At 38.7% G+C, this 26,025-nt stretch overlaps 1 protein-coding gene across 10 annotated transcripts in view; it reads left to right on the plus strand.

Moving 5' to 3' along the window:
- Positions 1 to 24,968, plus strand: part of fndc3a (fibronectin type III domain containing 3A) — a 68,230-nt gene extending 43,262 nt beyond the window's left edge. For 7 of the 10 annotated variants that reach the window (XM_083548362.1, XM_083548357.1, XM_083548359.1 and 4 more), the window contains 23 exons: positions 3,540 to 3,616; positions 3,740 to 3,983; positions 4,495 to 4,806; positions 6,009 to 6,067; positions 7,182 to 7,351; positions 7,483 to 7,542; positions 7,635 to 7,773; positions 8,084 to 8,137; positions 8,743 to 8,867; positions 9,001 to 9,175; positions 12,589 to 12,675; positions 13,215 to 13,353; positions 13,443 to 13,511; positions 13,607 to 13,725; positions 15,076 to 15,181; positions 15,266 to 15,441; positions 17,386 to 17,499; positions 17,675 to 17,824; positions 19,505 to 19,869; positions 20,443 to 20,655; positions 20,966 to 21,132; positions 21,226 to 21,347; positions 22,336 to 24,968. In XM_083548362.1, coding sequence (XP_083404488.1) covers positions 3,540 to 3,616; positions 3,740 to 3,983; positions 4,495 to 4,806; positions 6,009 to 6,067; positions 7,182 to 7,351; positions 7,483 to 7,542; positions 7,635 to 7,773; positions 8,084 to 8,137; positions 8,743 to 8,867; positions 9,001 to 9,175; positions 12,589 to 12,675; positions 13,215 to 13,353; positions 13,443 to 13,511; positions 13,607 to 13,725; positions 15,076 to 15,181; positions 15,266 to 15,441; positions 17,386 to 17,499; positions 17,675 to 17,824; positions 19,505 to 19,869; positions 20,443 to 20,655; positions 20,966 to 21,132; positions 21,226 to 21,347; positions 22,336 to 22,650 — 3,557 coding nt within the window. In that variant the 3' untranslated portion in view covers positions 22,651 to 24,968. The remainder of the gene's footprint in view (positions 1 to 3,539; positions 3,617 to 3,739; positions 3,984 to 4,494; positions 4,807 to 6,008; positions 6,068 to 7,181; positions 7,352 to 7,482; positions 7,543 to 7,634; positions 7,774 to 8,083; positions 8,138 to 8,742; positions 8,868 to 9,000; positions 9,176 to 12,588; positions 12,676 to 13,214; positions 13,354 to 13,442; positions 13,512 to 13,606; positions 13,726 to 15,075; positions 15,182 to 15,265; positions 15,442 to 17,385; positions 17,500 to 17,674; positions 17,825 to 19,504; positions 19,870 to 20,442; positions 20,656 to 20,965; positions 21,133 to 21,225; positions 21,348 to 22,335) is intronic. The other 3 variants (XM_083548366.1, XM_083548363.1, XM_083548364.1) reach the window with 1 other exon arrangement.
- The last annotated feature ends 1,057 nt before the right edge of the window (positions 24,969 to 26,025 follow it).

Below are 26,025 nucleotides of genomic sequence, written 5' to 3' on the forward strand. Positions count from 1 at the left end.
AGCTCTTCCCTTAACAAATAATTACTTACCTGCTAAACATACCGTGATAGATTTTACATTAAGAAACTCAAAACCGTATGCATTTGCAATGAAGATGCCAAAAATTGTTTAATATTACTAGTGTGAGATGAGGGAAGAGACTTTGGCTTCCATAGGTCTGAGGTTAAAACCCCCTCTCGGTCTCATTCCTTAGATATTTGTAATTGACTTATCTGCCTTTTTTAATTGAGGAAAGGAAAGACTGCTTTGTTTGAGTATTTTTGAGTGATTGGAGTGTACTCCAGTGCTGCACAGGTCTGGAATTACCACAGTGATCATAGATATGCGCGCTGAAAGGCGTGAGTTTAAGGGCAGAATTGAGTGGTGTTGGTGTGGAGGTTATTGGATACGTTTTGCGATTGTATGTTTGTTTTAATTCTTATAGGGTCTCTGTAATTAGATGCCAGCAGGGTGCCCACTCTAACAGCGTGTTATTCTGGATTAGCTGTAATTAAGAGCAAAGCCCACTTGCCTCCCAGAGCCACGGTCACTCAGGTTCTTGACAGCAAAACAAGAGTCTTTGTATAAAGGCCCGTTTTACTGCTACCTTGCTGGATCATACAGATGCGTTAGTGCCGGCGACTGAAAGAACCGTCCGTCGTCTGCCTCCAGCACAGGCGCAGCTGACATGCTAGACAGTACACACATAAGCCTTCAGCTTGTTTCAGCTTCTCCCAACATCGCCTGCTGTCTTTTTTTTTCTCCCCCCCCCCCCCTTCTTTTCCTTTACTACACACAGACAAACACACACTCCGAGTTGATTGTGTATTAGGAGAAGGAGTTTAGCTGCTGTTCACATGCCAAACAGGCCTGTCTGCTGTTTTGGAGTTTAGCCTATTCCTGACTCAGCCTCGGATTTTTATGTGTGTGTTTTTCTCGCTCTGTGTTTGTTGATTCTTCCTCCGGAAGGTTGGCTCTGGAGTCCACGTCAGCAAAGCAGCAGCCTGACTCTGTTCCTGAGGGGAGGGGTGTGCGTGCGTGTGCGTGTGTATGAATGAATAAAAGAAGGGGATGGGGGATGAGGAAAAGAGGGGAGAGAGAGAGGGGAATGTGGCCTTTGTGTCTCATCTGCCAGTGCTTGTGCGTCAATCTGATGCAAGTGTGGGTGTTCATTCATTCATTTATTTATTTATTTATTTATTTATTTATTTATTTATTTATTTATTTTTTTATTTAATTATATTTTTCTTTTTTAAATACTTCTGTTCCTTCCCCATTTTCACATCCTGTCTCTCTTGATCCTCCCTTCCATTCCACTGTCTGTCGTTCTCTCCCGAGGCTGGTTTGTCCTGTCCCATTTTTCATGTTTCTGACAGGATTATGCTTTCTTACTTTTTGAATTCAGTCTCAAACATGGAAACAGAATAGAGGAAGAAAAACTTAAAACTCAGACCCACCTGAGATCTGCATTGCAGCTACAACTTGCTCCTTTTTTATCCTTATTGAATGCACATGCCTTTTATTGTTTAACTAGTCTATAAGCTCTGGAAAAATAATTAATAAAAAAACAACAACATTGTGACTGTCTACAGAGGTCAGGCACTACTGCCAGGCAAGAAGACCTGGTGCACAGTCTGTGTTCCAGCTCATTACAAAGGGGGTCAGTGGGCTTGAGGTCCAGGCTCAATGCAAGACATTTTAAAGTTCGTCCACCTCACCCTTGACAAACCATGTTTTCATGGTCCTTGTTTTGTGAAGATGGCCGTCATGATGGAGCGAATTTGGGACGGCTCATTACAGAAGTTTGAGGAAAATTTGAAAAAGGAATCCATGTATATCGGCCATGTAGCGTATTTGCTCAAGGATACAAAAAACTGTGTGTGTGTGTGTTGGCTTCAGGTCTACTCACCTGTTGCATCAGACTGACTCACTTCACATCAATTATGCAGATTCAGTCTCCTCAAATCAGACTTCAAAGCTCCCACAGCACTCCACATCAAAGTAAAGACATAATGGTTGTCTGTCTAAAGTGCTTGTGTATTTTCACTTTAGAAAGTACAACATTGTCTGTAATAAAGCTGGCAGCTGAAGGCTGATGGGCTCCAAACCACCTAGTTATTAGTGCTAATAATAATTTTAAAGAAGTCACTACTTTATTTATTAATTTTGTGTTAACTCAATGAAATACAGTGTGGCCGTTTATCTGTGTGTCTGTGCATCTTCATCATTTAAACGAATATTTAGCGGTACAAAAACAGCTCATTAGTCTGTGTGTTGGTTTCTCAGTGAATTTTTGGCTTTTCCTGCAGCCTTTATTTCTTTTCACAGCCATCCCTTGCTTGAGTACAAGAAATAAAAAAAAGATTGGTGATGGTCAGAGTTTAAAGCGGTTGAAATGTGCGCACTTTATTTTCGAGAAACTAAAAGATGTACAGTCTTGAATAATTTTTTCAATAATTTTGCAAGTACTCTGAATAGCAGAGCGAGGTTTTGCCTGAACCTTTTGTCCTTAAGAGTGTCTTTTTACTTGTTCTTGTACTTCAGCAGATCTTTTGGCTCATTCATGCGTTAGTTCAACCCATCGATTTCTTGGAGCATCCCATAGTCGATTTAGAGCACCATATCCACTGGTGCATGTGGGTTTGCAGACACTATATCTTAGTGCCTGATCCCCATGGTGGTATTCACATCACTGCTGTAAAAGGACAATTTTTTTATTTATTTTTTTGCTTTCCATTTAGTAACACTTGTAGAATTGTGAATAGATGGGCAGGTCACTAGAAAACCAATGAGCATGACCCCAGCTGTACTTCCTGAGTCACCAAAGGGATATTCTTGCAAAAAGAATCCTAAAATAAGCAGCTGTTGTTGATTTAAGCAAGGCTTTGTTTATTGATGCGGACTTTGATCCTAGTGTGCAGTGTGTTTTGATGGCATGCATCCAGCAGCATGAGCATGCGTTACAAGGCTCTACTAATACCAGAACAAGCAGTGTGTTGATTTCTGTAATGGTACAAATCGATGTAGATTTATGACTTTTTGTATCCTTACATGCCAGAGTTGTAGCTATCCCTAGAGAGTCTGGTACTTATCGCTCACTGTGCCTAACACTCAACTGCTTTCACCGGAAAAGGCAATTGGACTTGCATTGCATATACACTTGTGTATTCAGAGGTTCTGTCTAAGTGATTTTTGGCTTTGAAGCAATTGAATTTTATTTGTGCTTGGTCTGACTGCTGATTTTTAAGGCCACTCGTCGAAATGTAAACTTCCCGACTATGCCGAATAATATTTTTACCTCTTCTATAAAAAGATATGAGACTACAAAACACACTAACCATTTATTTAAATTCTTTACGTTTGTCAGCTATTCGTCTGGGCATGGTGATCTTTTTTTTTTTTGAGCTTTTCAGACACATTTTCAAAGAGTTGAAAAAGCTATACAGCTCTGATATATTTGGTAAAGAAATAGTTGGTGTATCTGATTTTGCAATAGGAACCAGTCTTCTTATAGTAACAGCTTAGTATTCTGATGTGTGGCTGATTTTGTGTTCTTGCAGGTCCTGCTCAGGTTCCCATGATGTCCCCAAATGGTTCAGTGCCTCCAATCTATGTGCCTCCTGGATACGTTCAACAAGTGAGTTAAAATGCTTTTTTTTCCCTAAAAATGGAATTCACAGTGAAGAACATTTGGATGGTTCACACTCTTGTTGTCTTCTCTTTATTTTTTGTTGCCTTCTCCCCTCCTCTGTCCCTCAAGATCATTGAAGAGAATGGAGTGAGGCGGGTTCTGGTGTTGCCTCAGGCGGAGTTTCACCCTGGGGGCCACTCTCCGCTGCACCACCCTGCCACCCACCCCCACCTGCAGGCCTTCATCCCCCATCCACATCCCATCCTGCCTCATCCTCCTCCTCACCTGTTCTCAGGCATGGCTGGAGGAACTGGAGACATGAATGCCCAGTACATCTCCCAGTACCACCCAGCCCACATTTACCACGACCAGGGTGAGTATACACACACACACACGCACACATTTTGTACTGCGAATTCAATCTTTTCTCATATCACCCAGTAACTAGTTACTGCCGTTTACACACTTTCGTATCATTTATAAACACAGATTGATTGTATGGCAGTTTTATAACTCAGTTTTTCCAGCAGCTCAGTCCTTAAGCTATTGTAAGTTTTAATTCGTTTACCAGGACACACATAATTGAGATTAATATGAAGGTGCACTAGTAAGTAAACATTATTAGGAAGCTCGAGTCACCAATTCAATTGGAAAGCTGCCTGAAGTCATCAGAAGGCACATTTGAGCTGTTCTGTTTATAGAATTTGCTTGGAAACTATCAGCAAGCTCATATAGGATTTAGGCTGCATAAATCGTGGGGTTTATTTATTTATTTATTTGAAACCCTTCTCGGTTTTAATATCTGGTGTTAAAAAGAAATCAATACTGCTTCGAATTTCAACAACTTTAGATAAAAAAAAGTCAACGAGTCTGTGCGTTTCCAGTTTCTCCAGACACTCACCCGGCGCATGGACGCGCAGCGTTTCACCGGGATGAAAGGGCTAACAAGGCGCATGAACGACTGCAGAAGAAACTGAAAGAGCGTCAGGGTGGTCAGGCAGGAGGAGGTGGAGGCCAGGCTCCTACCAAAGACAGTCCTCCTCTCTCTCCACAGAAGAACCGTGGAACCCCACCAGCAGCTGGAGGAGACCTTCAGAACGGCCTACTTAAAGGTTTGGAGGAGCAAAGTCAGGCTGCTACACTCAGCAGCCTGGGGAAAGAATGTCCAGGAAGACTGAGAGAGACAGAGCTTGCCGGTAGTGAGATCTAGTCATCATTATCCCTTGTGCCATAATATTCATTATCCATTATTCTACCAGTTTTTTCTTTTTTCCCTGCCTTATGCAATGATCCCTATTCACTTCTCTTGATTAATCAGGAGCATTATGAAGGGTTGGGATTTTGGATTTAAGTCAGCTGTTTTGTTCTGAGCTGATTTGTTACAAACACTACTAAAGTACAAAACTTTAATATGTACTGTGTATTTGTGCAAAAAACAAACAAACAAATGCATGCTATGTAGGGAAGACGTTTTCTTCGAAATATGTTGTTTATTCGGGTATTTTCTGCTTCTAGCTTTGATAGCGCTTGTTGTATCACTGTGGAATTTAGTGAACTAATTAGGGCGTGTTGTCGGGAATAAGATACATCTTTGCGATAGAAGCCTGTTCAAAGTGCTTAAACCTGGCACTGACACAGAACTGTTATTGCATCTTTTATTTAATATGTAAATGCAGGCCATGTGGAAATAGAACATGACATTCATAGGTTGGGGGTTACTAGAGGTAGTTAAAATATAATCATATATAACAATGTTAAAAATATATATAATACATTTTATTTATATACCTTGCATACATAAAAAATGTATTCAATTAACAGTTTAAATGAATGAAAAACTATACAACCAGAAATGTGTACAAATACAACGTCAATGATATGCCTGTCCGAAAAGATGTGTTTTCAAATGAGGTTTAATGCTGTAATGTGAAAGCTTCATGGTAAAGGGTAGGATTGTCAAAAGACTGGCAAAGACCAGTGAGAGTCCAAATCACTCGTACTGAAGTTAGCTAGACTTTATGATTTGAATCACTTTAAATGGTTCTTTCGTTCTTTTTTTTAATATAGATCAGTTCGAAAGAGCAAAAATGATAGTTCTCTCAAATCTCCACTCTGGCATAGGAAATTGTGCTACTGACAGGTGTGATGAAGCATTAGCATTAGCATTTTTCACAAACTTAAATGTAGCCTGACTGATTTATACATAGTATGATCTCATTAACTAAAAGTACTAGAGGTCATATTTCACACTTTGATTGTTACTGATCATGGAATGTGACCACCAGGTCAAAGAAACTGCACAGAGAAGCCTATTTTATGGTCGTCTCCTAAAATATATAAATATAAATATTCTAGTAAATATTCTGGTAGAAAGTGTTTTGTGTTTCTCTGTTTTCAGAATCGAATGAAAAGGTGCAGGCTCTTCTGGAATGGTTAAGCAATATCAGCAAACCTGTGGTGAGTATGCAGGAGATTTTCTGCATACATTATTACAAAGGAATCTCTTGTTGAGTAGCTTAATTATTGTATGTAATTATCATAAATCTGTCAGATTACGCAATAAATGGGACTTTACATTGTGTCAGTTGCATAATTGTACATTGTAAATTATGTGCAAAAGTACATGTGTGTGGGAACTGACTGTGAAAGTTTGGAGCATTAAAACTGCATATAATTACATTATTACCCTCCAAATTACTATATGCCTGGTTATTTTGGGTTTTTTATTTATGTGGTTTTTGGTTTTACTCTCAAATGTGTTGTTTTATGTTCATGAAATAATTTTCTGTTTGCCCATATACAAAGGCTGAACCAATAAGTTTGGAGCATTTGTATTAGTGGTATTCAGGCATCTTTGTGTTATCTCTGTGGTAGTCTATGTAGGTTCTTCAAGGGTTTTACACTATGTTCTTATTAATGTTTATCATATTTTAGATTGTTCTAACCTGGTTAGTGAAATAAACATGATTGCTATTGAGTAATGGCTTAGAAGTTTCAGTTAGTAATAGTCTAGATATCCTTATGTGGAACCTAGTTACATTAGTTTTGTCATCACAATCGTTCCAAGAGCCCTGAGAGACTAAATGAAGTGACAGAAGGAAATGAGGTGGGCAGTGAAGCGAAGGCTCCGGTTGAAGGACTTCTTGGTCCGGATGGACAGGTTATTTCCACAGAAATGACTACAAGGATGTAAGCAGAGGTTACAGAAGTAGAGAAGAATAAAATCGCACCAAGCAGGGAAAAAAAAAGAGCCGAGTTAAGCTTTGTGTGCCATTTTCCATGCATCTGTGCATCTGTTGTGCAGCTCTGTGCTTCGATTATCACAGAATCAGAAATGGAATACAAAAATGTACAGCCATCTTAATAATGCTGAAAATCCACATGCATTTTTCTCGAACACTCCTGGGCATCAAATCATCTTACATAACTCACTTCAAAAACATTGAGGATGCTTTTAGACATGGAGTGCTTGTATTATATCCTATGGTTATATCAGCTCCTTTAGTCACAGAAGCTGGCTTATCAGAGACACAGCTGAACAGTGAAGTTCACTGATCTGTCATCTCTTCAGGTGGCTGATATCCAGGCCAGAGGAGCATGTGTCTGCTGGACAACTCCAGTCTGGAAAACTGCAGATGAGGAACAGAAAGAGCCAGAGGAGAAACCTGAGGAGGCCAGTATCAGCTATGAGGTGTCTGTCTCGTACTGCGGCAAGGACGGCAAATACAACACTGCCTACAGGTAATACTGCAAAATAGAGCTTGTATTTCTGGGGGAAAACTATTTTTGAACCAATTTTTGTAAAGGTACTGTTCATAACTGACAGCTTAAACAAATATTATTTAAATGTTCTACTTTTATTTTTCGATTAGTGGTAAGGAGCAAAGTGCAACCATAGAGAACCTAAGACCAGCAACAGACTACCATGTCAGGTCTGTACTCTAGTTTAGATATTGGATGGTATTTAATGAAGTTTAATGTTTGTAAAGTTAATAGGTAATTGTGTGTACATTTGCACCTGTAGGGTCCAGGCCATGTATAACTGTTTACAAGGAAACCCCTCTGAGCCTGCAAGTTTTACAACTCTGAGCTGTGAACCTGACGCACCCATCCCACCTCGCAAAGCCAGCGGCACCAAAAACTGCCTCGTTCTGCAGTGGAAGGTTTATACACACACACACACACACACACACACACACACACACACACACGCACGCAATTATTTTGCCACACATTATTTTGTGTATGTGAGAGCATGTGTACTGTGCGCCTTAGGCAATAGCTACTAATCTCACTATGGTCAGTATTTATTATTATTATTACTTATTGTTTTATATGTTGTTAGAGTATTAATATGGAAATGTTTTACAAATCATTGCACACACTTTGTAATCGTGTATTACATAATTGTTCATTAGTTCATGACTACCTAGGCTGCAGATTATTTATTTTAAAACAAATCTTTTGTTTCAGGCTCCTTGTGACAATGGTTCCAAAATTCAAAACTACATTCTACAGTGGGACGAGGTAATGCTTTATGCACCATCACTATTTAACACTAGGTTAGGAGGTGGTAAAAAAAAAAAAAAAAAAAGTTTCGAGACTTGTTTTGTAACATGCCAACAGATGGCAGCAAAAGGCTGCACGCACAGTCACAAGGGCCACCGACCTTCATAAATCAGTGTGCCAAAGCACTTTGTTCTGTGCAATTGGTGCTGTTCTGAGCATGTGCGTTACCACGTTTGGAAACACGATCTCACTTCCACACCCACCTTACTCACCAAATTTGGCTCCTGCGGACTTCGCCCTTTTTCAGAAGATGAAGATCCAGTTCAAAGGCCACTGTTTTAACACCTTTGCGAGGTCCAGCACGAATAGCAGAAGGTGCTGACACGCTTTGAAAAGAAAACCTTCAGAACACATCCAGAAGTGTTGGGAACACTGGAGGCACTGTATTACTTTGCAAGGAGACTATTTTAAAGGTTATAGTGTATAAACACAGATAAATTAAGTACTTTCTTGTAAACCAGCAGGTCTCGAAACTTTTTGATACCACCTCCGGGTTTAGGATTATGCTGTGCTGTGGGTAACTTTGTGTCTTCTGGTGTATTTGAATGGTCCTATCTGAACAGGGTAAAGGTACAGGAATGTTCGAGCAGTGCTACTATGGCCCTCAGAAGCAGTACAGGGTGACCAAGCTCTCGCCAGCATCCAAATACTCATTCCGCCTAGCAGCCAAAAACGACATGGGTGTCAGGTGTGTTTGTGTGTGCGCGTGCGTGCTCTGAGCCTGTTGCGACTTGATACATGTGGGTGTAGTGTTTGAGTACTTATTTAGTCACTTATTAAGTTGTACATGAGTTTGTGTTTGTGTTCAATCTCTTTTGCAGTGAGTTTAGTGAACCTGTAGACATGTTGACCTCATGCAGTGTCCCTGCACCTCCAAAGAGCCTTGAGCTTCTCCAGGCCGGGGTCACTTGGCTGTCCCTGCAGTGGAACAGGCCAGAGAGCTCACCAAAAGAAGACGATATCGGTTATGTACTGGAAATGGAAGAAGAGGGCTCGGTGAGAACTTAGCACACAGAATATACATAAACACAAGATTTACCATTTTGACCATGTAAAAGTGCCCCATAAATATTTCTGTTTTCTAAAAGATTGAAGTTTTTTTTTTATACAGAGAACGTTTTTTTATATATATTTATACATATATATATATATATATATATATATATATATAGGTCCCCTGGTGGTCTAGTGGTTAAGATGCAGCGCTCCCACCGCTGCGACCCGGGTTCGATTCCCGGTCAGGGAACCATCCCCAGCCACTCTTAGTGCCGGTCCCAAGCCCAGATAAATTGGGGAGGGTTGCGTTAGGAAGGGCATCCAGCGTAAAACATGTGCCAAATCAAACGTGCGGAGGATCCGCTGTGGCGACCCCTAACGGGAGAAGCCGAAAAGAAACTTATACATATATATATATATATATATATATATATATACACACACATACACGTGTATATATATATATATATATATATATATATATATATATATATATATATATATATATATATACACATGTATAAATATATATATATACATATACATATACAGTGAGGAAAATAAGTATTTGAACACCCTGCTATTTTGCAAGTTTTCCCACTTAGAAATCATGGAGGGGTCTGAAATTGTCATCGTAGGTGTATGTCCACTGTGAGAGACATAATCTAAAAAAAAAAATCCAGAAATCACAATATATGATTTTTAAACTATTTATTTGTATGATACAGCTGCAAATAAGTATTTGAACACCTGTCTATCAGCTAGAATTCTGACCCTCAAAGACCTGTTAGTCTGCCTTTAAAATGTCCACCTCCACTACATTTATTATCCTAAATTAGATGCACCTGTTTGAGGTCGTTAGCTGCATAAAGACACCTGTCCACCCCATACAATCAGTAAGAATCCAACTACTAACATGGCCAAGACCAAAGAGCTTTCCAAAGACACTAGAGACAAAATTGTACACCTCCACAAGGCTGGAAAGGGCTACGGGGAAATTGCCAAGCAGCTTGGTGAAAAAAGGTCCACTGTTGGAGCAATCATTAGAAAATGGAAGAAGCTAAACATGACTGTCAATCTCCCTCGGACTGGGGCTCCATGCAAGATCTCACCTCCAGGGGTCTCAATGATCCTAAGGAAGGTGAGAAATCAGCCCAGAACTACATGGGAGGAGCTGGTCAATGACCTGAAAAGAGCTGGGACCACCGTTTACAAGGTTACTGTTGGTAATACACTAAGACGTCATGGTTTGAAATCATGCATGGCACGAAAGGTTCCCCTGCTTAAACCAGCACATGTCCAGGCACGTCTTAAATTGGCCAATGACCATTTGGATGATACAGAGGAGTCATGGGAAAAAGTCATGTGGTCAGATGAGACTAAAATAGAACTTTTAGGTCATAATTCCACTAAACGTGTTTGGAGGAAGAAGAATGATGAGTAACATCCCAAGAACACCATCCCTTCTGTGAAGCATGGGGGTGGTAGCATCATTCTTTGGGGGTGTTTTTCTGCACATGGGACAGGGCGACTGCACTGTATTAAGGAGAGGATGAACGGGGCCATGTATTGCGAGATTTTGGGGAACAACCTTCTTCCCTCAGTTAAAACATTGAAGATGGGTCGAGGCGGGGTCTTCCAACATGACAATGACCCGAAGCACACAGCCAGGATAACCAAGGAGTGGCTCTGTAAGAAGCATATCAAGGTTCTGGCGTGGCCTAGCCAGTCTCCAGACCTAAACCCAATAGAGAATCTTTGGAGGGAGCTCAAACTCCGTGTTTCTCAGCGACAGGCCAGAAACCTGACTGATCTAGAGAAGATCTGTGTGAAGGAGTGGGCCAAAATCCCTCCTGCAGTGTGTGCAAACCTGGTGAAAAACTACAGGAAACGTTTGACCTCTGTAATTGCAAACAAAGGCTACTGTACCAAATATTAACATTGACTTTCTCAGGTGTTCAAATACTTATTTGCAGCTGTATCATACAAATAAATAGTTCAAAAATCATACATTGTGATTTCTGGATTTTTTTTTTTAGATTATGTCTCTCACAGTGGACATGCACCCTACGATGACAATTTCAGACCCCTCCATGATTTCTAAGTGGGAGAACTTGCAAAATAGCAGGGTGTTCAAATACTTATTTTCCTCACTGTGTGTATGTGTGTATATATATATATATATATATATATATATATATATATATATATATATACCGTAATTTCCGGACTATCAAGCGCACCCATATATAAGCCGCACCCACTGAATTTTACAAAGATTTTTTTTTTTAACATAAAGCCGCACCTGTCTATAAGTCGCAGGTGTCTACACTGAAACTAATGAACTTTACACAGGCTTTAACGAAAGACAGTGTCTGTTACACAGCTTGTATCTAAACAGTAGCCTACCAAGAAAGTCATTGTTCACTGTTTTCCTCCTTCCTTTCACAACAATTTCTCTCGGGAGTTTTTCTTTTGGCATCATCGTGCGTTTAAAAATCACCATCGGTGAAGCTTTTCTCCCGATGCCGAGCAGCTCAGAACACAGATGAAGTGCGTTTTTTTTTTCATGTTCGGTTGTTTTCAGCGTTACGAATGATTCGCATTTCCTGTAGACAGTCCGAGTGAGCGGCAGGTCAAACGTCAGAGGAACCTCATCCATATTTATGATGTGGTGCGGCCCGATTCAGTGGGAGCGCATCTGATTTAATATAAAGAGTTTCATTGGTTCACCTGAACCCATTTAGCAATTTTATTGGTCTAATGTTATGGGAAGTTTGTGAAACCGGGAAAAAACCAGGAAAAATCCATAAATTAGCCGCTTCGTTGTTAAAGCCGCGGGGTTCCAAGCGTGGGGGAAAAAGTAGCGGCTTATAGTCAGGAAAAAAGGTATATAATGACACACACACACACACACACACACACACACCCCTCCAAAAATTTTTTTATATTAATCCAATAATAAAATAAATAGTAATCCAACCAAACTAATATAGATAAACTATTCATAATAACTTATTTGACCAGTTAGTGAGTATTTTCTTCTGCCAGAAAAACTTTTTCTTTTTTTTGTTTGTTTTTAAATGAGATTTCTGTCTGATGTATGTACAAGCTAATTGTTAGTTATATTTGTAATTAGCTGATCAGTAAATGTTTTCAAAAAACTCCTGCATTTCCACTTGTTGCACAAGGATTCTGGTTTCATATATCTAACCATCTATTTCACAATGCACAAAGGGGGAGTAATCTATTCACAGCACTGTGTTGGTGTCATGTTAATCTGTGGTTCGCACAAAGCTAGCAATGATTCCGGAGTTGCCACTTGGCATTTGCATTTATGCGATTAGTTGCACATACAGGTACAGGATTCTGTAGTTTTCACTGCTGTTCTGCTGTTTTGTGTGGATGTGCAGGGTTATGGGTTCCAGCCAAGCTATGATGGTGATGAGCCGTCATGCACAGTGAGGAATCTGCATCGGAGCACCAAGTACAAATTCAGGGTAAGAGTGGTGTCCCATTTGTTGTATGCTTACTTGGAGTATACTGTGAAATAAATTTTTCTCAATGAGCAATGAACCTGCGTCGACCTACTACAGTCACAGTTTTACAGCATTTTGCATGTAGTAAGTTATTTATAGTTTCTGATGTTTATAATTACTCATCATGTTGCTTTTAGCTTTTATCGAAATTAATTTAAACTCAGGAGACAATTTCACAGTTGGGCTCTCAGTCTGACTGACTGTCCAGTCCATTAAATCCATAATTTAGTAACATGATCAAAACTGAAGACGCCTCATAGTAGTGGAGAGATAAATATATCCTTTCGAAACAAAAACATATTCGTGTGGTCATGGCCTGGTTTTTGATGCTAATTAAGCAACATGATTTGGGACTTTTTTAGGTCCTGTTATACGTTAGACTTTTTTATTTGTCTTTTTTTTTTTTTTTTGCGGTTTATCATAGGCGAGATTTATAGTATATTATTTACACAGAGTTGTGTTTCTAGTTAAAGAGCTGTAGTGACTTTTGTATTTTCAAGGTTGCTGCATATAATGCAGAAGGAAAGAGTAACCCGAGTCCCGTATCAGAGTTTACCACGGCCCCAGACAGACCTGGATGCCCCAGTAAACCCTATGTTAAGGGCAAACAGCATCCTACCAGCTTCCGCATTACCTGGGGTGAGTTTAGCTTTGAGATACAAGCTTTAAAAAGAACTCGCATTAGATAGTGCATTTACATTGGCTGCTGGCACGCACTCTTCACACAGATCTTCCCAAAGAGACTGGTGGCTCAGATGTGACTGAGTATGTTGTGGAACTGTCTGAAGGACTGAGTGGCAAGTTTCATTGGGATTTTTAATTCATTGTCATGAATTTTGTTTAATTATTTAAGTAACTGTGATACAGCTGTGTTTTGTGTTCATGGTTCCAGGCTCCTCTTGGGAGGAAGTATACAGGGGTTCAGCTATGGAATGCGTGTGCGATGGGCTGAAACCGGGCGGGACATACCAAGCTAGAGTCTGCTGCCACAGCAAAGGAGGACAAAGCCCAGTAAAACACTCAAATCCATGTTATTTGTTTGAACATGACCTGCGCAGCCCTCCTAACTATTGCATGAGAACCACTACCAGTGATTCTGTGGCTCAGATGAATCAGGGGAAAAAAAGCTCAAGAACTGTTGAAATCACTGGAATTTTAGACAATATACATTTGACCCTATAAATAAACAGCATTGTATGATATTTACTATACAGTCCATGCCTGTTCTCTTTTACATGACCAACGTTCTTGAAAGTTTTTTTTTTTTTTTAAGTGCACAAATGAACAAATACAGAAAAAATAAGCATGTCTGACTGAAACGCAACATGACTAGAGCCTCTATTGGGATAGTGCTTTAAATAAGCAAGAAGCAACAACATCCAGAGCCATGTTTACTTTCCAAAATGTGGAAATAAAACACTTTACCTCTGTTTGACCCATCTGATCCATAGAATCACTGGTTTAGCTGTTCATGCTAAAGATACAAACCCTCTGTAGGCCAAGTTAAAATGCCCAGAGCAGCCGCTTTAAGGTCAAACTGAGAGTTAGGAGACATGACCTCACAGAGCTATTTTAAACGATTATTGTTGGAATACAATTTCTCCCAAAACCCGTTGCAGCAATAAGTAATGGTGGACTGTTTGAGTCTAGCATGATAAAGTAGCCCAACATCTAATAAAGATTTAGTTTTTGTAAATTTGCTTTAGTTTACAGCACCAGCTACAGTAATAACCGTGGTCATGTTTTCAGCGTTATAATGAAGAGCACTCCTAAATGACTGTTCTCATTTTCTACATTGAGACCCCAAAGAGTTCTGCATGTTGAAAGCGTAGGGTTTGCAGGGAGTCAGGCAGAGCTGTGAGTGGGCTGCAATCTGTGAATATGCAGTTGAGGAAATTTTCATTCCTGCAGAGTATTGTGTGAACGCTGCTGTGTTTTGAAAGAAGAAGAGTTGCTGCATCTCCTTGTGTTGCTCTTAGGGTCAATTAACATTTTTCTACTTTTTAAAGATGATGAAGATTTTTCAAATACCACAAAACAAAGACTACTTGTTTTTTATAAAGATGAGCTAATGAGAGTTACTCCACCTTGGCCTCATTAGGTACAAGTGCATTCAGTGACCTTTAGTATGATTGGCAAGTTGCATGCCTGTATTACGCAATAAGTGCGTCATTATCGTAACTTTTTAAACATTCTTCTAATTGTATATCTACAGTTTCTGAAGGTCCTAAAGTATCTCCTCACTTTAGCATTTAGTTATTTAATGCATTTAAATTGTACCTGGTGGTGTTTCTTTTTTTTCTAAATCGCTGTTGTTTTTATTACCTTATTATCATCGTTATTATTGTTTGTATTTGTCAGCTTTCGGAGGCCCTGCAGGTCCAGACTCCAGCTGTTCCTCCTGGCCCCTGTCTGCCTCCAAGAGTAATTGGCAAACCAAAAGCCAGAGAGGTGCAACTTCGCTGGGGTAAGCATGCAGTTTTTACTTCTTTATTGTGCGTCCGTGTGTTTGCGTGTGTTTTAATTTGCTTCTCTTGCTGTTGTGCGTCAGCTCCTCCTCAGGTGGATGGTGGGAGTGCGGTGTGTGCTTACAGTGTGGAGATGTTTGCCCCCCAAGGAGAGGAGCCTAGAGAGGTCCACCAGGGCCATGAGCTTGAATGCACCGTGCATAGCCTACAACCTGGAAGAACATACGGATTCTGCCTGAGAGCAGCCAACAAAGCTGGGGTTAGAACTACACAACATTTCCACAGCACTCAGTAATAGAAAAACTAAAATATAAAGGTTTTGACTCCACTGCTTATTAGCTTATACATTAATCACCGGATGACTTTAATGTTAAGGATTTCACACTAAAGTTTTTTTTTTTTTTTTTTTTTTCCCCCAGCCTACATGTCTAACATTTTCCAGTGCACAGTACAGAACAGTAGACTCATTTCTATCACAAAACACTATGATAAAGTCCTAAAATTCTCTTACAGCTTAAAAAAGTGTCTGGTCTTACAGATTTAAATGCTTATTGTTACCGTAGAAACAAACTTCTCACTCTGACTGGCTTTATACCACTTTTATATGAAAATAAATATGTAGTTACATTAAATTATTGATTAAAAAACAACATGCAGCTTTTAAGACTGATGTCATGTTAACATTAGGTGGATAAATGATCCCTACTTTTCCTAAATGCGTGATTGAGGTGTTATTATATTTAACGAAATATAATTTGTCAATTACAAGTATTTAACTAATTAAACATAATTATTAGTTTGCCCTAAGTATTTTGATGCACACACACACACACACAAACGTGTATACGCTATAAATAATATATATAGACATTGTTGACGCAAAAGAAAAAGTCGTCCCATTTGCAGTTTGCCACAAGCCTTGTAGGGACACAGCAAACATGTGGAAGAAGGTTCTGTGGTCAGATGAGACCGAAATTGAAATGTTTGACCTACATGCCATACGTTATGTGTGGCGGAAACCTAACACTGCACATCAGCCTGAACACACCATCCCCACCATGAAACATGGTGTTGAGAGCATCATGCTGTGTGGAAACTTTTCACCAGCAGGGACAGGGAAGCTGGTCAGAGTTGATGGTAAGATGGATGGAGCTTAATACAGAACAATCCTGGAAGAAAACCTATTAGGGGCTTCAAAAGACTTAAGACTTCCAGCAAGACAACGACCCTAAACATACAGTTAGAGCTACAATGTAATGGTTGAGATTAAAGCATATTCATGTGTTCGAATGGCCCAGTCAAAGTCCAGACCTTAATCATATTGAGAATCTTTGGCAAGACTTGAAAATTGTTGTTGATAGACGTTCTCCATCCAATCTGATTCAACTAGAGCTGTTTTGCTAAGAAGAATTGGGAAAAGTTGGTAGAGACATACCCAAAAAGACAGCTGTAATTGCAGCAAAAGGTGTCTTGACAAAGCATTGAAAGCACACTTTTCAGCTCTTTATTTGTAAAAAAAAAAAAAAAAAAAAAAGTATTTTAACACCATGTATCATTTTCCTTCCACTTCACAATTATGTGATATTTTGTGTTAGTCTATCACATAAAATCTCAATAAATTACATTTGATTTTGTGGTTATAACGAGACAAGATGTGGTAATATTCAAGCGGTATGAATACTTTTGCAATGTACTGTGTGTGTGTGCACAAGCTTGTTTTTGTGTGTGGCATATACAGGAATCTGATCTAAAAGGTCTGAAGTTATCTATATAACGCTTGTATCTGTATCGTTAAACAGGTGGCACTATATGACCACCTGTTAGCAAACTGTTCCTTTACGTGTGAACAAAGGTGTCAGTTACACATGCTATAAAGGTTGTACTTATGGTTAACTATACAATATATATATATATATATATATATATATATATATGTAATAAATGTGTGTGTTTAAGTGCATTAGTCATGTTTTTATGCATTCATTAGATATTTTACACTGTGGCATAATTTGACTGAATAAGACTTTATTAATGCAAATTGTGTTTAGTTTAAATGTGGCATTTTTTACATTAAATTATTTTATTTTTTTTCTTATATTTCTAGCTCTGTATTGATAGCTGTAGAATAACCTTCAAGTAATAAGCCTAATTTCATTTAGTTAATTTAATGTACTAAGCATGTGTGTATTGTTCCGGTTTCCAGTATGGGCCTTTCTCTGAACGTGTTGAAGTGACTACAGGACCCGGAGCGCCTGAGCCTTGTCGACCTCCTCATGTCATTTGCAAATCTCCTTCTTGTGCTGTGGTCAGCTGGGAAGTAAGGGTCACATACATTATATTTCAATGTACTAATAATCACGTTATAATGAAACTTCTAAAAGCCAAAAGCAGAGACGCATCCCAGACTTTCATTCAGAGCTATATTTCGTGAGACATAATACCCTGATTAGAAATATGTGAATTAGGCTTTAAAAACATCTCGTGTCTTCCAGGCTCCATCTTGTAATGGTGCAGCTGTGACTGAGTTTCGTCTGGAGTGGGGGGCAGCTGAGGGGAGCATGCAGCTGATCTACAGTGGAGCTGCAACAAGCTATGAGCTCAAAGGCTTGCTGCCTGCCACTAACTATTTCTGCAGAGTGCAGGTTAGTGCAATTGATAAGACAGATTGTGGTGTCTGTTAGGGTGTTAGATTGTCAGCAGTTTTTCTTGGCATAAAAAACAATACCTAGGATCAACCTAGACTGTTTTTTTTAGCTGAGAAAAGTTTCGTTTTATGTTAAGCTTGGAAATGTTTGATTTTATATTGAATTATAAATATTGAATATATGGGCATGTTAAAAATCTGGATCAGTCTTAAGCCACTGTTGGGTTGTAGGTGTTTCCAATCAATTTTTTTTTTATTTTACACTCTTGACTCATGAAAGGAAATGATTCAGTCATTTAAAAAAAAGATGAATAATGGTAAATTTTATGCTCTTTACTCCCCCAAGTGGTTAAAGAGGCCCAGTTCATGTACTTCAGCTCATGTATTTGTTTAGTTGACCTTATGTCTGAAAAACTTGTAAATGGGTATCAGTCAACTTTCATTTTCCCTTTAGGGGATTAAAAGCTCTTTTAGCTGTTCTCAATGCCAAACTGCAACATTACTTTGTACTTTATATTAAGTTTGTCATCTTGTAGAGTGTAGATTTATTCATTGCTAGAGACTCAAAGCACTTTTGTATGTCACTCTGGATAAGGGCATCTGCTAAATGCTGCAAATGTAAATGTACTTTCTATGGTAATCATGGTTCTATCATTTATCCTCTTCTGTAACTTTACTTTTTAGCTAATTAAGATAAAGTTTAAGGGTTGTTACATGCCTCTAGTGTGTGTTCAAAAATATATATATATATATATATATATATATATATATATATATATATATATATATATATATATATATATATATATATATATATATATAATACACACACACATATATATTAGGGATGCACCGAATATTTCGGCCGAAAGACTTTGATCACCAAAAAAACGTGGCCGAAACAGTTTGTTGTGATGACGCAAACAGCTGCCTGCACGTGCATGTCTAAAACAACATGTCTGCGGTGTGGATGTGTTTCAGTATATCTGAGAAAGACCCACGGATAGCGATGTGCAAAACATGTAATGCCGAAATTGCGTGTGTAAAAACTTTCTCCACATCGGGTTTAATTTATCAGCTGAAATCCAAACATCCGATCGCTATGCTGAATATGAGAGAAACGCGGCACAGAAAAGCAAAACCCCTCTGAGCATGCGCACTCCGTCAGTAGCGGAAGTTTTTGAAAAGGCAGGAAGTTTCCCAGTGATAGTGTTGTATTGTTGTATCTTAAAGCAGTTGCACTTGTTCTGAATGCACTTTGTTTTTATGAAAGAACATATTTAATTTTACAACCTTTCAGGAGGCCAGAGGGCCTGTACATTATTATTTAATGTACACATGAGTGCATTTAAGTTAAACATTTAAGTTTGAATTTTAATTAATTTTATCCTGTGCATCGTTGCAATGTGCTATAAATAAATATTTTCATAATTTGTAATTGATTTATTCTTTGAAACTTTAATATTTAATTTATGCAATTGAAATGCCTTGATTTTAGTAAGGTTAGTACACAATCATAGCCATAAATGCAATGGTAATAATAATTGGCATAATTTCTTTCGGTGTTTCGGTTTTCGGCCTTGCGTTCCTCTTTTTCGGTTTTCGGTTTCGGTCAAGAATTTTCATTTCGGTGCATCCCTAATATATATAATCTGTATGTTGGTTTGTCTGTGTTCAGGCAGTGAATGTGGCTGGCGTGGGGACATTTAGTGAAGTGGTACTGTGTCAGACGCCCTGTTCTGTGCCTGCAACGGTCAGTGTTGTTCATGCTCTCCGCGAGAGCGAAATGAGAATGGATGAGAATGGCTCTGATGGAGAAGAAAAGGAGGAGGAGGAGGATGAAGAAGATGAGGAAGATGGAGAAAGACCCTCTCCTCCATTGTACTCCCCTTCTACTTGCTTGGGCCTGCGCTGGGAGGCACCATGTGATCATGGGGCAGAGATTATATCTTACCTGATTGATATAGGAGAAAGACAGCCGATCTCAACTGGCCCTGTAAACAAGTACATTATACAGAACCTGCAACCTGATACCACCTACAGGTATATATAGAAGTTTGGATTGCTGATTTAAAAAAAAACAAATTTTACAGCAGTATATATTCTTTCTTTCTTTCTAAGCTAAATGTTATTAGTAAATTCCATTAATCTGACCCTGTGTATTATGGTTGTTTTTTTTCCTCAGCTTCAATTTAGAAATTGTACATAAACATTTTGATTGAAAAATGTCTAATGCAAATACATGTAAAGTTACTTCACTGTCTAAATGTCTGACAGTGGGGTTTTTTTTGTCTTTAGATCTGTTCATTATACCTGTTTAGTGCACAATGAGATGGATATGCTGTTACCCAAATTATGTAGCTTCATTAAAACGGGGACACAGATGTAATCCAAAATCTAGTCAGACTCTATCATGTTTAATTATAAACACAGTAGCATACATGGTTAAACGAATGTGAAGTTAAATGAACTGTATAAATACATTAAGATAAAGACGTGTGTGTGTGTGTGTGTGTGTGTGTGTGTGTGTGTGTGTGTGTGTGTGTGTGTGTGTGTGTGTGTGTGTGTGTGTGTCTGTGTCTGTGTCTGTGTCTGTGTGTGTGTGTGTGTGTGTAGGATAAGGGTCCAGGCTCTGAACAACCTTGGTGCTGGTCCCTTTAGCCACACTTTTAAACTAAAGACAAAACCGTTGCCTCCTCTGCCTCCACGGCTGGAGTGTACTGCATTCAGCCACCAGACTCTCAGGCTGAAGTGGGGAGATGGTCCAACCAAGAATTCTCCCACAGACTCACTGCAGTACCAGCTCCAAATGGAGGACAGAAATGGCAGGTGAGACTATCGGTCATCCATCACATACAGTATGAGCTGTAATTTATTTATTTATTTATTTTGGCCTGGACATGCAAGAACAAAGAATTTAACCAAAGTATTAGTATTAGTCTTGAAAACACCCTGGTGATGAGGATGGATAATCAGGATCAAATCAAATGACACACCTGGTCTATTGGTTTTTGCCTGATGTACTGTAAAAGATAAATAATCGCAACATACGACAGACCTTATGTACAATGACTTCTTTATCGATTAATCTAGTATGGAATAAACACCTTAGCTTCTCGCTTTCTCTGGCACTCTACAGGTTTATATCCTTGTATAAAGGACCTTGCCACACTCACAAAGTGCAGAGGCTAAATGAGTCTACCTCTTATTCGTTTCGCATCCAAGCCTTTAACGAGGCGGGCGAAGGGCCCTTCTCTTCTGTGTACACCTTCACCACCCCCCGCTCACCTCCAGCTCCACTCAAAGGTAAGATTTTCTGCTCTCTCTCACCTTAGACCCCTGTTCATAGTGTGTTACGGTGCATTGAACTTTATCATCGTTGTGTATGTCTGTGTCTAGCACCACGTGTGGAACGACTGGATGAATCCTGTGAGATTAGTTGGGAATCTTTGTCACCTATGAAAGGAGATCCAATCATATACTGCCTGCAGTGCATGCAGGGAAATTCTGACTTTAAACAGGTACCAGTGTTGCTGTCGTAGTTATCCTGCTTTCCTCCAGAGTTTGAATTTTTTATGAGCCTTTTGCCTGGTTCATGTTTCAGCAAAGTCATAATATAATATTATGTGGAAATGATGTTTAATGCAAGCCTATTGTAAAAAGCCTTTTTGAAGCCTTTCTATATATTGCTTTAATTCATATATTGCATGCATCAATATTGCTATAATTATTTAATGTATTGTGGTAATTTACAGTGGTAATGCAATAAATACCGGGGGTGTAACGGTACATGTATTCGTACTGAACCGTTTCGGTAAAGTACTTTTCTTTTGCCTTTTATGTACAGCTTTAAGAATTTCTCTTAAAAACATAAATTGCTGACAATTCCGCATATAGAGGAAGTGAATGTATGATGAAAGCAATCGATTAATTTATAAATCAATAAATTAAACAAAAAAATAAATAAATAAACTCGTGTTTTATCAATGCAGACATTTGTTTAAGTATGTTGGAATAAGAACATATTTTTAGAAAGTTAAATATTAAATATAAAAAAGTAAACGAATTTAAACAATTGAAATTGTGTCTGTTTAATTGATTACTCAATCAATCTATTTAAAGTGTATTGCATTAAATTAATTAATTAATTTATTTATTAAATTTCTTTATTTATTTAAATTCGAACAGGCATTTTGTTTAGAATTGTTTTAAAATGTTAACTGTTAATATTAATAACAATAAAGGATGTTAAGACATTTAAGATTTTGCATTTCCTCCCCCTAACTGTACCAAAATTGAACCAAATCGTGACTTAAAAACCGAGGTATGTACCGAACCGTGAAATTTGTGCACTGTTGCACCCCTAATAAATACTTATTTTTAACATTCGGTAAAATAATGAACATTATCCTAAACTTTCTGGTTTTATTGAAGAAAGAAAAGAAAAAAAAATAGTCTCACTTTTTTTTCTTTTTTTTTTTTCTTTCTTTCTCCCCCCTTCCCTTTCAGATGTACAAGGGCTCAGACACTCTATTCCGCCTCTACTCTCTGAGCTCATCCTCTGAATACCGTTTTCGTGTGTGTGCAATCCGCCAGTGCCAGGATGCTCCGGAGATCATGGGGCCGTACAGTCCCAGTGTCACTTTACTGCCTGTTCGTGTCGAATCTCCCAGCTCATCCGGCAGCACGGGGCCTAAAGCTGCCGAAATCCAGCAGCCTCGACGCAGCCTCACAGACGAGCAGTTCTCCCTCCTTATCATCGCCCTGCTCGCCCTCACATCCATCCTCATTGCCGTGGCCATCCAGTACCTCGTCATTGAGTGATCCCCGACGCCACAAGGCCAAATCCTGTCGTTTTTGGTTTCGTTTTTCTTTTTTGTCCATTTAATTTTCCGTCTGTTTCGTTCTCGGCACCAGAGTGCGTTGAGGGAAACGGTGAGCAAAGGGAAAGGATGAGACAAGGAAGCTGATGCCGTAGAATTATTTCATCGACTCCCTTTTTTTTTTTTTTTTTTTTTTTTTTTTTTTTTTATATCCTTCTCTCTGCTATCGAACATTTCTTTCTGTGCAGCGCTGTTAGAAAGAACAGTATTTCTCTCTTTCTCTCGTTATCTGGAAGGTTTATTACCGAGGGATTAGGAACGAAGCTTAATGTTCATTGCATTACCCTTTTTATAATTCATTTATATGTGTAGCTATAGGTTTTTTTTTTTATTATTTATATTTTTAGTTTTAACTATAATTTGTCCAGTATGTGATTTTGGATCCGTGTTCCATAGCTGGCATGGTGATGGTGTGCAGTTTGCTGGTGAACTGTTTGCTAGTGCACCGGTGAGTTATTTGGTGGTGGTGGACGGTTTGCTGATGCGCTGGTGCCCAGTTTACACGTGAGTGCACGTTTGTTGGTGAGCTATTTACTGGTGCACTACTCGTTCGATTGCTTGGGCGTGCTTTCCCAGTGAGTTACTGGTGAACCATTCACTTGTGCACCGGTGCACAATTTGGTGGTGAGCCGTTTGCTGTTGCACTGGTCACCGGTGCAGTGGCTGCTGTTCGTCTGTAAGCTTTTCATGATGCGCCGCTCACTGGCGTGCTTTTAGGGGACAGAATTTAGAGGGCCAGTGAATACAGAGGAAAGGGATGAAGAAAGGTAGGGGATGCGATACGAATGGTCCTGACGGGACCGAGCTCTATCTCGTAGATTAGTTTGACATCACTGAGAGAAGGGAGACTGATACATATGTTCACCTTATAGAACATTCATTTAGCACTTTTCCTTTTTTTTTTTTTTTTTTTTTTGTTTGTTTTGATGTGCAGAATGTGTAGGGATGCAAAAAAAGACAAGAGAAATGGTAGTATATTTTTGTACAGCATGATGCAAGGACCTGCTCATTTGAGATCTAGGGTTGGTATAGGGTTAGATCAGTGATTATGGGGGGAGGAAAAAAATAAACCTAACACAGTCAAAGTTATTTTTATTATCATGTAATTATACTGTAGCTTAATTTTACATGCAGCTGCTTTGCTCTGAAATATTGTCCAGCCCAAAAAAATGTATGCTTATCCAGTTATTTTTGCACCTTAGTGAGAAGAAAAAAAACAAAAAAAAAAACAGTACTGACTGCGTCTTGATCTTGTGATGCGTTTTATGGAGCACACACTCTGATTGTGCGAGCCCTTGTGTATTTGGGTGTTGAATTGTAGTACCATAAAACTAGTTATTGAAATCTTTTATTTGAAGAGTAATGATTTCAGACTTGTGATTGGAAATCAACCATTTCTTCTGCCTAGTGTTTTCTTAATTTCTCTGATTTTTGTTTCTATTTACCATTATTCATTTTCTCCTCAATACTGAGTATAAAAGTATTCATATTCACCAATGTTATTCATTCGTTTCTTTGTTTGATTCACATATTTGAAGGTTTTTCTTTTTAATTTATGCAAAAAATCAAGGTTAATTATCTCCAGAGAAACTAAGAAAAAAATAAAAAAAAGAAAGCAAAAAGCAGTTCTAAAATGTGTTGATCCTACATGTACTTCCTGTGAAACAGAATTGTTTGCCTTTTCTTTATGTAAAGTCATTGTGATAGATTGCCGACGCTGCAGGATGGCAGTGAGACAATCTTGCTGTGAGGTCTAGTGTCGTGAGTGGTTATGGCATTGGTGCTGTCACGACAATTTAAGAACTACAGGTACCTTGCAAGTCTTGGTTTAATTACATGATTTGGTCTAGGTGGTTTGCAGATGTCTTCTATTTGTCACTGAAGGAAAAAAAAAACCCAAATTCCTATTTTTGATAGTGATAAAACTGTAATTGCAAAGTGTGCCATTTTAACATCTCCCCCACCATAGTAGAACTCTACATTTGGTCCATGGGAGGAGACAAAAAAAAAAGAAACCTACAAAAATATGCACAAAAATGAGACCATTTTTATGTAATTTTAATGGTTGCAGTTACCTCATACACCCGTACATTCCAAAATGAATTTATTATACTATACATAGTACCAGACATATCACTTTAAAATGTTCGTTATGAATTCAGAAATGTATAATCATAAATATGTATCTAAAAGTGTATCTGTAAAGTCATGATATCTACAGAAAGAACCATGCACAATAAAAAGGTTTATAATTCTTAATTGTCTCTTTATGAATTGTTTATTGCTAACTGCTCAGAATCAGAGACATTTTTCATCTTTCAGAAGTTGCATCACTTTTATCCATTTCTTCATTCATCTTCAGTAACATCATCGTCTGGGAGAGCATGCACTGAAACACGCTTACACACATCTCACACCAATCACATTGTATTTCATTACATTTTTCTTGCAGCTCTCCGGTGCTGTAATCAAACATCTGTGAACAGCAGAAAGGAGCTTTCACTTCTGAGGCAATAATCACCTTAATAATGGTGAAACTTTTTCATTAACTGCATCAGGTGTAATGTTTAAGAACTAAATACAATATTGTTTTCCAGTGTTGATCAAAGTGCACAGTGTTCATTCTTAAATGCTATAAACAGTATGCATAAAACAACACAATCAAATCATCAGGAAGCTCCAACGGAGATCAGGGGTTCTGGGCTGAATTTATTCTTCCACTTAAAATACAGATTGCTTTCATCATACGCTATATGGACAAAATAATTGGTACAGCTGACTTTTCCAGCATTATTTGATTTATCTCTAAACTGTTTGCCTCCAACTTTGTGGTAACAGTTTAGGGATAAATCAAATAAGGCCGGAAATGTCTGCTGTGACCTGACCTTGAATTTTCACTTTACTATACCTGGGAGATTCAATCCTGCTCCAGCATGACAATGGCCCTGTGCACAAAGCATGAAGAATGTTCACATGGGCTGGAGATGGAGATCTTGAGTGGCCTTCTATAGAGCGCCGACCTCAATTCAATTAAACACCTTTGAAATGACTTGGAATGCTGAGTGCGCCCCCAGACCTCCTCAACGTACATCTGGACCAGACTTTACGAATACTCTCAAGGCTGAATGAGCACAAATGCATTTCAAGTGCACTCCAAATCTAGTAAAGCATCTTCTCAGAACAGTGGAGGTTAATATAACAGCAAATGTGGAATAAGTGTGAAATGCGATGTTTAAAACTCACATGAAATGGTCAGGTTCAGGTCAGGTCATTGTTTCTTTAGTTTTGCCTTGCAGTTGTAAATGTGCATAAACTA

Source organism: Silurus aristotelis, assembly GCF_946808225.1.
Source record: "Silurus aristotelis genome assembly, chromosome: 8".
NCBI classification, from domain to species: domain Eukaryota; kingdom Metazoa; phylum Chordata; class Actinopteri; order Siluriformes; family Siluridae; genus Silurus; species Silurus aristotelis.